Source organism: Lissotriton helveticus, chromosome 5_1 (assembly GCF_964261635.1).
Source record: "Lissotriton helveticus chromosome 5_1, aLisHel1.1, whole genome shotgun sequence".
In the NCBI taxonomy this organism is placed as follows: domain Eukaryota; kingdom Metazoa; phylum Chordata; class Amphibia; order Caudata; family Salamandridae; genus Lissotriton; species Lissotriton helveticus.
This window is the reverse complement of record NC_136065.1, coordinates 1,375,398,907-1,375,413,404: the sequence shown is the minus strand read 5'-3', so window position 1 is coordinate 1,375,413,404 and position 14,498 is coordinate 1,375,398,907. Positions and strand designations below refer to the sequence as shown.

The window sequence follows — 14,498 nt, the reverse complement described above, 5'->3', positions numbered from 1 at the left end:
GCACAGTTTACTGGAGTCCCACTAGTCCAGTAGCCACTGGCTAGCTGAAGAAGGGTAGTGGCTGGGCAGAGTGCCAGTTCACCCTGATACCCTCAGAGTTCACAAAAAGAAAGGTGGGGTCTGCTTCACTGGCCTCTCTTCCCAGTTACTGCTTGTACAGGCTCCCACAGCGCAAGGGAGGAGCCTAGATGGGATTTGATCTCACCTTCAAGGACTAGAATCAAGCATCCTCCTCTCTGGCTCTCGTCATGTGCTGCAAGCTTCTTTCCACCAGCCTCTGTGATGTGCTGTAAGCTTCCTCTCCACACTGGGTGATGTGCCGCAAGCTTCCTTCCCACACTGGGCAGCTGTCTGTAATTTCCTTGGTCCAAAGCGAACGCTCATCCAAGCCTCACAAACAGCTGGTCCTTAATGACCTTCCTTCCAGACCGCAGTGAACAGAGTCTTATCATCTGTCTTCACACCAGCGGGGTCCGTGCCTGGCTATCTTCTCTCTCATAGCCCAGTCTTTGAACAACAGCTGACCACTCAGGCCAGACTTTTATCACCTCTGATTGATAGGCTCATCCAATCAGAGGGTCTGCTACTTTTTACACCTCTAATCACAGACCATTCACCACGTGTTCAATGCATGGGTAAAGCATGTAGCAGGTCGTGTTCTGGTATCAGGCTGCGCAACCCTCTAGAGAGGAATTTTAATTAACTCCAGCCCAGGAGGCCCTGACAAGTGAGGGAGGGTCCTATCCACACAGTTAGTGCAGCTAAACCCAGATAAGAGCTGAGGGTCTCCCCCAGCCCACCAGGCCTTTCCAAGGAAATAGGGAGGGGGACGGGGGAGCTAGGATGTCCAGCAGGACAGCTCGCATTCCTCACACTGGCTCAAATCACCATTCTTCCCCTGTACACCCACGGGCTCTCAAACACACATCAGCCAGACAACGGCAACAGGCCCACAGGCATGGCAAACTGCACAGACTTGGTCAGGAGGGTGCCTAGGGACTCACCCCTCCTGACTATAGATTTATTGCTGCCACCACTGTCAGTCTACCACAGCCATAATAGAGAGGGCTGTAGCCACTCTCTGAAAAATAGGGGTGCACTAGGCATGCCCCCTCGACCACAGAGCCCAGCTCTAGGGTCTCAATCCAGGTAAACAGGGAGACCCTCAGTGGACATGTATGATTGTCATGCTCACTGAGGTAGGGATCTAGAAACTATACAGTAGCTTTTTGAGTGACTTGCCTGGAGATTAGCATAAGGCAGGGGAAGCACTCTCTCCAGAGACATGCAGGAGACTTCCCGTCCCAACACCGCCCAACAGTATCTTACAGTCGGTGGGTAATTGCCCCAAAAATGAAGATAGATCATGCAGAGTGGATGATTCCATCGACACGCTAACTGGGCGTGAGTACACATTGACAATCGCCAGATTGAAGGCGTTTGGCCATTTAAGGAGGACACATTGAATGTCCTCCGAGAAAGTTGGTATTATCTCTGCTCCACAACCAATGTGGCTAGCCACCCAGATAGCTAGTCCACCAGAAGGCTTCCCTTTCCCATTCCACCTAGCATGGATATAAAAAGTTGCGTAACCCACCCAGGGGAACGGCTCCCTAGCCCAAGTCTCCTGGAATAGACAAATATCGTTGCTAGCGACTAGAGAAGCCCATTCATTAGAATCTATTTTATTGGCAATGCCTGCAACATTCCAGGAAAGGACTTTCATGGATCCCAAGGGTGACTTGGGTTCCATTCTCCTTGTCCTCTCGACACTGCTATCCGTTGGTAATGATATGCGCCTATCTGTTGTTACTCACCGCAGTGAGGCCCCCGGATCGTGTAAAGTTTGGGGTGCTAAACCACCTAGGGATGGCATTGGGGGTAAGTTGACAGGAAGGGCCAAGATATTGGTGGTGGATAGGCTCTCCAGTGGTGGTATAGGAGAGCTACAGTTGGTATTAGCAATGGCAGCTGCCACTATTCCCTTCAAAACAATATGAAGGACCACCCCCTCATTGTCCCCCTTACATGCAGCCATCGAGAGTCAGTCAACCTGATCCAGGCAACTGTATCTGTTGGCATGAACATAGTTACTAAAGGCATGGATGTCATTTCGGGGGGGTGGGGGGGCCTATATCTTGACCCATCAACAGCGTAACCCACCCTAGTCCAGCCATCAGTTCCCCCCAGGAAGGAGTCCCCACCACTTGGATAGAAGAAAGACAGTGCGACCAGTTCTATAGATGTATTCCTTGAACTCCCTAGCCAATTACATATGTGAGGCACTATCTGGGCATTCCTAAAGCTTACAAGGATACAATCTCCCCTTATTTTCTTAACGGTGTACCCAACCCAAGGGACCCTCCTGACCATCAATACTTCTCCTCTCAGATTAGGGGCTAGGGGCCTATGAACATTCAACCAGCTAATAACTTTATTACGTAGGGAGTCAGAAGATTCCACCACGTTGCTAGCGAGCTCAGGTACCCCAGTCAAGATTACAGTATATGCCGCCGCCTCTGGAGGCAAATTGACTACTTTTGGCCTAATTTGACTATTGGTAGTCCTATTTGGGTGGTCAGCTATTGCATTTGGCGGATTTTCCTGCCTCATTGTGGTAGCCGAAGTGTGCTGCCTCGACTTCCTGGCAAGAGGCACGGGGATGACTTGCCTGGGGAGAGATATTGGAGGGGATTGTGATGAAGTGACTGCAGGGGTATTCACCGTGAGAGAGGAAGTAGGGTGAGTTGGAATCACAATAGTAGAACCATTGGACATACAAGGAATCCCAGTGTTTATGCCAATCACTCCAGTTGTGCTAGGACTCGGCCCCTGCTGGTCAACCCTTCCCCCGCTAGATTTTTCTATGGCTACAAGTCTGGCCTCAAAAATTTCTAGTTTAACCAGCACGGGGTCCAATAGATTTTTGACAATATTTGTGAATGAGCAAATAATATGGTCCGAGGTATTAGAAGCCCCATCTCCGAATATAAACGGGCCAGTATGCGGAGGCATATGGTTGTGAACGGGCTGTAAAGGACTCACCATATCGTGGAGAGCCACGTATGTACAAGAAAGTGGGCTGAGAATCATAAAAAGTCTGATGCACCAAACTGAGGGCCTTGATCGGGGAAGGTTTCCAAAACAAATACGTTTCTAAAAACCAATCATAAGAGGTGGAATAGGAGGAAATGGAGTCAACATAAACAGAGCACATATATATACACATCATAAGATCTTCCACGATCACCAATTACTGACTCACCCGGAGTTTTTACTTCAGCAGGAGGTGGGACTGGATCTTTAAATGAAATGCCTACAAAGACCTCAACTCCAAGGAGCAACGTCGTCTTCAAGAGAATGAGCTGCAGCTGACGAATACCTGTGATCAGGAAAAGAGAGGGCATGAAAAAAGGAAACAAACGAAGGGAATGACTGGCAAAAGATGGAGCACATAAGGCAACAAATGCATGGTTGAGAGATAAAAGGATTAAGAAAATAACGGTGTGAGGAAGTGAGTTGGGGCAAAGGAAGGAGCAATGACGATATAAGGAGAACACCAAAGTAATACTATTTTTCAGAATTCAGCTACAGTATATGTTTAGACTTTGCTGAATAATGATACCAGATCCTATCAACAAGCACCTACTCCATTTACCTCACCACTGTAAGCGTCACTCACACAAGAGGCAATGTGGGTGAGTGGTTCATTTGTTTGAGGACCATAGAGATATAAAGTTCCAATCCCGAAATCACAATGTGAACAAACTAGGTGCAAGTCACCATCTCCATAAGCACCCCATGGCTAAAATTAGGAGCACTTCAGCAGAGACATGTATCACGCAGTAAATAGAAACACTGGCGTTAATTTTACATCGTCACTTAAATAATTCCACCCTATAACACATCCCTGTTGGCTTCTGATCAACCTATCCCTCCACAATGACACTCCCTAGCCTACCAGCAGTCACCCTGGTGTTCCCAGACATCTTTCCTTGAAAACATTTTTATGCATTGTAGATGCGACTCTCCTCTACCCATCACATCACCCGACATGCTCTGGTGCGCACTAGTTCCCCCATCCAAACATCTATGGTGCCTTCTGCCACCATCACTCACTGACGTGGTCCAGAGTCCCAGTGCAGAAGCGCCCATGATACTTCTTGGCCCCAAGGCCCCGCAGATCCAGGATGCTGAAGGGCCACAAGTGCAGCACGTTATTTCGAGAGAAGGACTTGCGCTTCTCCACCACGATGACCTTCGCCCCTAGGAAGGCCAGTTCGATGGCGGTACGTAGGCCGCAGGGTCCTGCTCCCACCACAAGGCACTGGAAACAAAGAAGAGAGGCAATAAGTTGCTGAAAACAGGGTATTTATGTTAAGACAAGCATATCGGAAGGGACAATCATCTTGACTACCTTTATAGACTGGATTTTTAAGAGATTGCTTTCGGACCTGCACTGGAATTGAGTTAGCTTTGCTGGATATCAGGGATGAAATCCATCACCAAAAAATGAGCTGTGGTCTTATTTAAATGACTTGACAGCATTTCATGCAACGGAGCATTGGTTATAGATCGACTTAAATGTGTCACTAACCTTGAAATGTAGTTCGGAAGAGACTCAAACATTAGCTGTGGTGGCCCATTGAGGTCCTTCCTGTCACAGTCTTTATACACGGTCCACAATACACATCTACGGATACCCACCAGCAGAAGACGCACGCTTTTCCAGTCATATCCATAATACATGCCAGTGGATGTGTGGGTTGATGGGATCCCTATCAGTAAGACAGGCTCTGCCAGACATATAGAGGCCTTGGTGAAAAATGGGGGCGGAAAACATGGAGACTAGGGTACAAATGTCTACAGTGCCCTCAACCTTCACCTTTAATCGCAATCAAACAATTCCACCATCGCTTCTGATTTTAAAGTGATTTTGATTAACTCAGCACGTGAATGTAGTGAATGTGTAAAGCATTTGAACAGACTAACTTTAGCAGCTTCTTCTCTCCTGTATTTCTCACCTACATTTACTGTTCCTTCGTACTGCTTCAATCACTACTGTAGGAGGACTATCGAGTTATCTTAGGGTAACAGACTACAAGCTTCCCTCTTTACCTTCCTCACTTTCTTCATTCCCCAATACCCTCTAGTCGTGTTGCATAAATATTTCCCTGTTTATTCAATACTTTATTTTCACACCGTGCTTCCAAGCACCCAAGCGCTATAGAAAATCACTACATGAAAAAATAACATGGGTCACCCCTAATAACCAGTATGGCGCTTACCTCTCCTTTGGAGTAGGAGCTTAGGAGACTGTACTTTTTTCCATTCCATAACTTTATGTTGGTCCAATGGGCCATAAAAGTACATAAACAGCCAAGAAATGTTTTCCTCCCAAAGGAGTATACACAAGTGAACCATAGATAATACATAAACATAAAACTAGTTCATATAAAAAGTATAGGCTAAAAAGTGTCCCAAAGAATAACTGTACAGTAAGACAAATTTAACAATAAAAGTGAATTTTAGAATTTTAAAGGGAATAAGCCTAGACAAGTCAAAACTCAACCCTTCCAAATCAAACTACCTGGGAATCACAAAAACTTGTAATACAATACGATCCATGGTTAAAACTCATTTCATCAAAGGGTGTTATCATAAAAACTTTAAATAGGAATTAATAAGTATAAAGAGTGATTAAAAAGGTGTGGAAAAGTAAATTTTGTCATGTTCTGTGTCCCTACGTGTCATCCATCATATGTTATATGTGCATGATTAAATATGCATATGTATTCCCTATGTTTGATTTAAAGACGCAATTATAGTTGTGTCCACCTCTAGTATGCCAGTTTCCAGTTCTCGTGAATACTACGAATATCAGGCCTATGTAAAGCTACGTTGCCACGTTTCTCAGTGTGCACGTTATTGTATGTAAAGTTCCCGTTTCTAGGCCTCAAAAGGGCCTGGACACCAGATTCAGCTCCTGTCTCCTGTCTCCTGAAGCCCTCGCTGAGGAGCGATACAGCCCCCACCTGTGTCCTCGACCCTTCACTTACTTCCTGCCTCGCAGTGCCCGGCTCAGCCTGGCTCTGCCTCTGAGTCTGCCAAGAGTATGTTATGATTCCAGTTATCAGTTCAGTCCTCCTTCTCTGCATTCCTAAAAGCTACTGAATCGCATCAATAGTTTCCGTCATTGTCTAGCCTTCACGTCTCCATGTAAGAGAAATACTGCATTTAATGGTCATTTAATATTCTTCATCACGCACTACATGTAGAATAATGCATGGTCCAGTCTTAGTGTCTGTTAGCCTTTCCCCTCCTGACTTCTAGTTTATATCAACATGTTCTCTAAACATCAGATACTAGATACTGTTTAGGTACATGTCGCCCTGACTCTCCAGACTTCAGTCTCTGCTCCTAGCACAGAGTTCGAAGCCCCCAGCTTCTCCTAGTAACACGTCATTGCTAGTTTGCGCGCACCATCAGGTTAGAGGTCCCGGCTCCTCAGGTAGCCCCCTCCATGGTTTCCGCCCCATTCATGACATATTCTGTTACGTTTGCATCACATGTCTATGTATACGCCCTGTTACACCTCTTTTCACCCTTATCTTTCGCGACTACTACGCGTCACACCCTTTGCTCCACCCACTGCTACGCCTATTGCAATGTAATGCTATGTGTTTGCGTTATGTATATATGCTCATGTACTGTTATTAAAAGATTATTCCTTAGCGCGCTCATCCCAGATCCAGCCCCAGCAGCTGCTGGGCCCTGCCATCCTATTCCTGTGCAGGTCGTCCTGTTCCTGTCCTTATGCTGTATTAAACCTGCAAAACTCCTACTACCTCGAATCTTGACTCTTATTTATTGAGCTATCTGTTATTCATTTATTCATTCAAAAATAGGGTATTATTTATTTATTTACCACATAATGGCGCCCGAACAGGGACTTGCCCTTTCCCCACGCGTCGGTGAAGCCACGCCGACCCCCTGACCCTCTGCAGTCGTGACGGAACTCTTCTGCGCACCGGCAGATATTTCTGCTTCAAGTATCCCTCAGGCCCACGGAGGAGACGGAGGAGGCGGTCCAGCATCCAGACGAGACGGTGGAGGAACGCGGCGAGTCCCGACCAGAGCCCAAGCCGAGAGTCCAAGGTCCGAGGTATCCGGAGGCCCACCCGTAACAGAAGTCCGAAGTTCGTCCGTCCGACGTCGAAGCAGTCCAGTCCAGTCTGAGGCCTTCCATTCTTGCTGCCCGGTGAGTACCGTTACTGGGGTAGTATCTAGACAGGGTCAATCTGATTGACTCTGGTCCGTGGGTTGGTGGTACACAGACCCACAAACGAAGTGTCCACTTCGGTGGATGCGGGTCCTGACGTGTCTCTTTATGAGACCGGTAAGTTTCGTACTGTTTCAGCAGTGCATCTAGTTTCTGTTCCAGTCAGTTCTGTTCTCGAGAAAATTCATGTATTCTGTGTTCCGTATTCCAGGTAGTATTCTGTTCGAACTGTTATTTTTAAATGTTCTTCATGTATTTTAATGTCGTGGTATGAATGGGGAATAAGTATCGTGTTCATTGTGTATTGTATTGTGTCTAAATTACAGTCCAGTCATGCCCTTGTTTTCTAAGTTACGTCAGTTAAAAACTAGAAAGGGTCTGCTGGAAGCAGCAGTTCCAGTTCCGCCTAGGGACAGTCCAGGTCATTTTATGTATCAGAAGCATGGCATAAGTGCCATACTATATCTAGATTTATGGGTAGAGTATACCAAACAGTTAGAAGAAAAGTATAAATGGCCCGTATCGGGTACATGGGATGCCGAGTGCATCATGAGAGTAGAAGAAGTATTATGGAAAAAGAAAGCCAGACAGTCACAGAAAGATGCCATCGAGTTATGGCGCAAAGAAGCTCATAAAAGAACCGAAAAAGAAATCAGAAAGTCAGAATTAAGTAGAGAATCCTTAGAACGAGCACAAGAAAAAGAACAAATCGAGATAGGTGAACAAGTTAAAGCCGAACAGTCAGACAGACAGAGGCATGCCCTTATTAAGGGTATGTATCCTCTCCTTGCCGAGGGCTTGCCAAAAGCGACCCCAGAGGCATCCAGTAATTTCCCGCCACCATTAGTTCCGACCAAGCTACGTCACAAACAGACCGCAGCTGATATTTTTATTTCGTCCTATTTGGACGACACAGTCCCAAAATATGCAAATCCTGTTCGCGCTCCGCCAGTCCCTGTAAATCAGGCACTTCCCGTTCCTCCAGACACCGGGGTACCCCTTGCAGTACCTGCTACGGTCCCCCCGGTCCAGCCCGCCATACCAGTCCAGCCCGCATTTCAATTTCCTGCCACACTAGTACGAAGAGGATCAGTCGACGACTCTAGTTTAGGGGCCGCAGGGGGAGGTACTCCTCAAACCCCGCCGCCACATAAGCGTTTAACGACAGCCGAATTACATACACAAGCGTCACAGCGTACGCCCAGACATCAGTCTGTAGCAGAAATAAGAAAAGCCCTTAATGAATGTGGCTATGATCCAGTCCCAGGAGAGGATAATATGGTTTTATATTCATTACGTGTAAGAAGGGTGGCCGAGTATCTAGTCACCATACCGAATATGAAAGAAGATCTAGACAGAATATATCGTTTCATCCGTACAGGGGATGATCCAGAAAGCATTGGTGAGGCCATGTCTCAAAGGAAAGCTGAGACCCAGCTTATGATATTAAAGTTTCTGATCAATTGTCTAATACGAGAACAAGATTATCCGACCAAAGATCAAGCCGAAATGAGAACCCTGACAAAGTGGAGTGATAATATAGCCGAGGGTAAGCACAGAACCATCAGTGCTATGGAAAGTATGTACAAGAAAATTCGTAAAGAAATAATAAGAATACACGAACAGCGTAAAGCAGCACAAGTAAGCGAGAAAGAAAGTAACTCTGATCCTGAAGAGTTAGACGACGAGAATCCCGACAGAATAGCGTATGTAGGAAAATCTAGATTTCCAGATCGCCATTTACGCCTAGAACACAAGTCTACTTTCCATCATCCAGGACCAGAACAAGGTTCTCTAGAACAAGTATTTCAAGCTACCGATCACATTCTGAAATCACGAATCGGTTACAGTGAGTTAAGTACCATGCATGAACAAGAACTAGCCCGATCAGCAGTCCGATGGACTACTGATTCTACCACTTTTCCAGACGAAATGGTGGCACAAATGTTTCTGAAAATGCCCCCAGCCGAGCAACGACTGGCGGGTATGTATATGATTCAGCACCTCATTACATTGTATGAGGGTCAACACTCTGATCCAGGCCCGTTACACGATATCCTGAACAAGTTACTCCAGTATAGATGGAAAGGTTTAGGTACCGATTTAATTAGTGTCATTCTAGAACAGCGCCACAAATATAGAACGTTTTTGAATCCGCATTTTGTTCATGTCTCACCCCCAGAAAGTAAACCATTTTACATAGACAGACAGAATCCGTTACGAGAAGTCCACCCAGTTAGAGGAACGGGTGGCGAACTAGAACGAGTGTTTGTTTACACTCCGATTACAAAGATGGAACTCTTAGAGATGAAGAAATTAATCCCCTGTCATGATAAAGATCCAGCAGGGTTCCATAGAGAATTAAAAGACATGCTCCGTATGGGAGAATACACGTATCCAGATATAATTAAAATGTTAAAGGTTCTGTTGCCCGCAGGGGTGTATGAAAAGCTCAAGGAAAAAGAATGGGAGGTGGGAGAGAAAAAGATCGATTGGGCAGTTCTAGAAGCCGAAGACAAGGCACGAGTACCAGGTACCGGTCTTGGAGCGAAATGTAAAGAATTACCGGAATTATTAATACAAGTTTTGCCTAGGTTATTGACAACTAGAAAAGAAGACTGGGATGCAATCTCAGCCTGTAAACAGAAACAAGACGAAGACATTAGTGATTTTTATTCCAGATTTGAGAAATGTTTTAGCATCAACAGTGGCCTCAAGACAAGTAGTGAGTCATACCCTCACCTTTTTGTTACTAAATTAGTCGAGAATTCAAGTCCACAAATTAAGAATCGAGTTTTGAAAGTCGAAAGTACCTGGCAAGCTAATACCCCGTCCCAGATGTTGCAGATGCTCCAATACCACCAGAACAGAATCAGAGAAGAGCAAGAACACGAGAGAAAACGTATGAAAGACACGAAAATGAAAGTACTAGTTGCACAATCTGTTCCTCAAGACAGTCAGAAGAGGGGTCCGAATCAAGCCAGTCATCCTGCAGCTCCCGTTAAAGGGAACTGCAATTATTGTAAACAGCCAGGTCATTTTATAAACGAGTGTGCAGTTCTGAAACATAACATAGCTACCGGTAAGACTAAAGAAAGACCACGTCCGCCTAGACATGAACAAGTTTCACAGACTCCTCAGCCACAGAATGCACAACAGACAGTTACTGTACCGCAGCCTATTGCTGCAACACAGCATGTTACACAGCAAATGTATCAGTATGCACAGTCTGAGTATCCAGAGTACCAGCAGTATTCATGAAACAGCCTAGAGAGGGAGGTAGGCTTGCCTCTCATCGAGATACCTGTAGATCAAGAAGGTCCCTATGTTCACAGTCAAGTATTAGGGAAAGACAGAAAGTTTTTGATTGATACAGGGGCAAGTAGGACCACTATAAGTCACGCCGAAGTTCCAGGGGCTCCGCTCTCAGGCTCAAGAAATGTTTCCCTTGGATTTTCAGGAAAACCCATTGTAAATGAAATATCAAAGCCAGTTACTCTAGAAGTAGGTCCATTGTCCCGTACTACTGATCTGTTACTTACTAAGTCATGTCCAGAAAACCTATTAGGCATTAAAACACTGAAAGAGTTAGGTGCAGTTATATGCTGTTCCCCAGAGGGAATACGTCTGTTCCTACGTAACTTTAAGGGTCACTATGTATTACGAGATTTTGATCCCAGATTGTCCAATGTTCCGCAGCATCTATGGGCGCAAGGTCCAACTGATGTTGGTTATATGCAAATCACACCCCATCGTGTGACTCTCAAGCCAGGTGTGGTGTTACCACGAATCAGACAGTACAGATTGCCACCTGAGGCTGTAGCAGCCTTATCCAAAATTATTGACGAGCTCATGGCTCAAGGAGTGGTTGTAGAAACTGACTCCAATGTATGTAATTCTCCGATCATTCCAGTCATGAAACGTACTGATCCAAATGCACCCCCAGTATATCGATTAGTGATTGACCTACGAGAACTTAATAAGTGTATTATTCCTCAGTACCCAGTCGTTCCAGATATCTCTTCCCTATTGACAGCCATTGATTCCGAAGCCACGTTCTTTACTGTAATCGACCTCAAGAACGCGTTTTTCAGTGTCCCTATTCATCCAGATAGCCAGTTCCTTTTCGGATTTTGTTTAAATGGAAGGAGCTATATGTTCACACGCGCTCTTCAAGGTTTCACAGAAAGCCCTAGCATTTACAGTCAAGCACTTAAGAGACAACTAGACAACATTCACATGCCAACTGACACTGCCCTGCTCCAGTATGTCGATGATCTGCTGGTCACAGCCCGTTCTGAACGTGCTTGCGAGCGAGCATCCCTCACAGTTCTGTATTTCCTAGCCGAGATGGGGCACAAGGTGTCCCCTTCTAAGCTTCAATTCTGTGTCCAGCAAGTGGTCTACTTAGGACACTTACTGTCCAAGAGGGGTAGGCAGTTGACACCAGACCGTATCCAGTTAATAGCGAGTCTTCCTCAGCCCAAGACCCAGAAGGAGGTACGTGCCTTTATCGGCCTCACTTCTTATTGCAGACAATGGATTCCTCAGTATGCATTTCTAGCCAAGCCACTGATACAGTTAACGACACAGGAGGCAGCCGTATCGACTGTACTCCCTTGGACATCTGAACATACACTTAGTTTCAATGAGTTAAAGAAAGCCCTATGCCAAGCTCCAGTTCTAGCGACACCGAACTACAGTAAGCCTTTTACACTTTTCGTCACTGAACGCGAAGGTACAGCATTATCTGTTCTCACACAAGATCAAGCAGGACAATACAAGCCATGTGCTTATTTTTCGAGCACATTAGATCCTGTAGCCCAGGCTCTGCCTGCGTGCCTCAAGTCAGTTGCAGCCACAGCCCTAGCTATCAGACAAAGTGATTCCATAGTCTTAGGACACTCCCTGACAGTACAAGTTCCACATTCCGTGGAAGTTCTTTTAAACCGAACACAGACTCAGCACTTGACAATTGCACGTTTAACAGGTTATGAATTGACACTGTTTCAGCCACACATAGAAATCAGACGCTGCAACGTTCTCAATCCTGCTACACTGTTACCATCAGTTACTTCGAATTCTGCCACACATGACTGCGTGGAAGTAGTTAACATTACGACAAAGCCAAGACAAGATCTGACAGATATTCCGTTACCAGACCCCGACCTGACACTTTATGTGGATGGTTCATGCATGAGAACAAGTACAGGAGAACTAGTCGCCGCGTATGCAGTGACTACCGACACCGAAGTTATTGAGACACACCGTATTGACACCCTGTCCGCTCAAGCAGCAGAGCTAGTTGCTCTGACACAAGCCTGCATACACGCCAAGAACTTGAAAGTTAATGTTTACACAGATTCACGCTACGCATTTGGAGTTGTACACGACTTCGGAGTGCTCTGGCAGGAGAGAGGTTTCATGACTTCTCATGGAACCAAGATTCTGCATGGTTTCCTTATTCAAGCTCTGTTAGATGCCATACATTTACCGACATCTATCGCTATCATGAAGTGCAAAGCACATACGAAAGTTACTGACATTATTTCTCAAGGTAACGATCTAGCAGATCGCACAGCCAAGCTTACAGCACAGACTCCAGACATTCCAGTTAATCCGACACAGACACACACTCCAGATCCGACTACATGCATGACAGTTAAGGACCCTACACAAGATGTCATAGATATCCAGTTACATGCTACTCCTGAAGAAATCAAGAAATGGTCCGAACAAGGAGGGGTCCAGACAGATCAAGGATGGTTAACGAAGGGTAGAGCCACATGGTTTCTCCCCGACTCTATGGTTCAAGTCATTATTAATACTGCACATAGTCCAGCACATTTAGGAGAAAAAGCTATGTTAGACAGTATCCAGAACATTTGGTTCAACAAGCATTTACGAGCTGCAGCCAAGCAGAAAGTCCGTACCTGTATGATATGTTGCCAGTTTAATCCAGGTAAAAGTGTCCCGGTGGAACAAGGTGGATTCCAGCCCCCTGACCACCCTTTTGAAGTCCTCCAGATGGATTATATTCAGATGGAGCGATGTCGAGGTTTCAAGTATGTCCTTGTAGTTGTATGCGCTTTGTCCAGGTGGACAGAGGCATATCCAGTCCCAGATTACACCGCCGCGACCACTGCCAAGCAGCTGGTTCGTGGGTTTTTCCCCCGTTATGGACTCCCTAGAGTCGTATATTCTGACAACGGCCAGCCATTCTCATCTGAGTTGATGAAGCATGTTTCCCTTTTGTTAGGGTACCAGTGGAAGTTTCATTGTGTACGCCATCCTGAAGCAGCCGGTCTCGTAGAGAGACATAACCAGACTCTGAAAATCCGCATCGCCAAAGTATGTAAAGAGAAAGGTGTGGACTGGCTAGTAGCTCTGCCAGTCGCTTTGTTCTATATGCGCATGGTCGCACATTCCAGATCAGGTCTGTCCCCGTATGAGGTCGTATTCGGCCGCCCCCCTAACATGTGGGGTACTCCTAGACCCCGAAGTATTACCGATTTTTCAAGTAATATGCTGACAGATTACCTAGCTTCCTTGATGTCTGCCCTCAACTCTTGTCGTTCACAGGTTGCCGCCGCATTTCCAGACAATACCGAGGTGGCACCGCATGAAATCGTTCCAGGATCCATGGTTCTTGTCCGCAATTTTGACCGCTCAAGTCCGCTGGAGCCACGCTGGAAGGAGCCCCGACAGGTCCTCCTCGCCACCCGTACAGCCGTGAAGTTGGAGGGTCGCAAAGGCTGGGTGCACCTTTCGCACGTAAAGAAGTTTTATGGACTGAAACCCGTCTCAAAGAACATTTCCCAGGATTTGAAGGATTGCCAAAATATTGTTCTCAAGGACTGTCCCGCAAAAGACATTGCTACAAACCCTCCCCTGTTAGAGAAAACTCCGCAACAGGAGTATAAGTTGAAACTCCGGTCTAGTAAAATAAGTCAGCCAGTTTGATTGTCTAAGTCCTCCCCTAGGTGAAACGGTTAGACTGTTTCTGACATGTATAAAATAGACCCCCATAGTGAGAGAGTTAGTCAAAACTCAATTCGATGTATCGTTTTTCTATGTTTCATATTATTTCTCAGCATTATGATTTCCTGCACCAGTTATGCATTTTACCTGTATTTTCCAGTTCTTCATGTAAATAAGTCTGCCAATGTTACAGTAGAGCATACGTTTAGTGATCTGCCCCCTCATGAACTCTCTT

General features: G+C 45.9%; 1 protein-coding gene across 2 annotated transcripts in view; it reads right to left on the bottom strand.

The window, feature by feature from the left end:
• The window catches only part of MICAL1 (microtubule associated monooxygenase, calponin and LIM domain containing 1), a 360,133-nt gene that overhangs the window by 227,190 nt on the left and 118,445 nt on the right, over nt 1-14,498 (bottom strand). For both annotated transcript variants that reach the window (XM_078644322.1, XM_078644321.1), the window contains exons 3-4: nt 4,120-4,327; nt 3,266-3,382 (exon numbers count right to left, since the gene is read on the bottom strand). In XM_078644322.1, the coding sequence (XP_078500448.1) occupies nt 3,266-3,382; nt 4,120-4,327 (325 nt within the window). The remainder of the gene's footprint in view (nt 1-3,265; nt 3,383-4,119; nt 4,328-14,498) is intronic.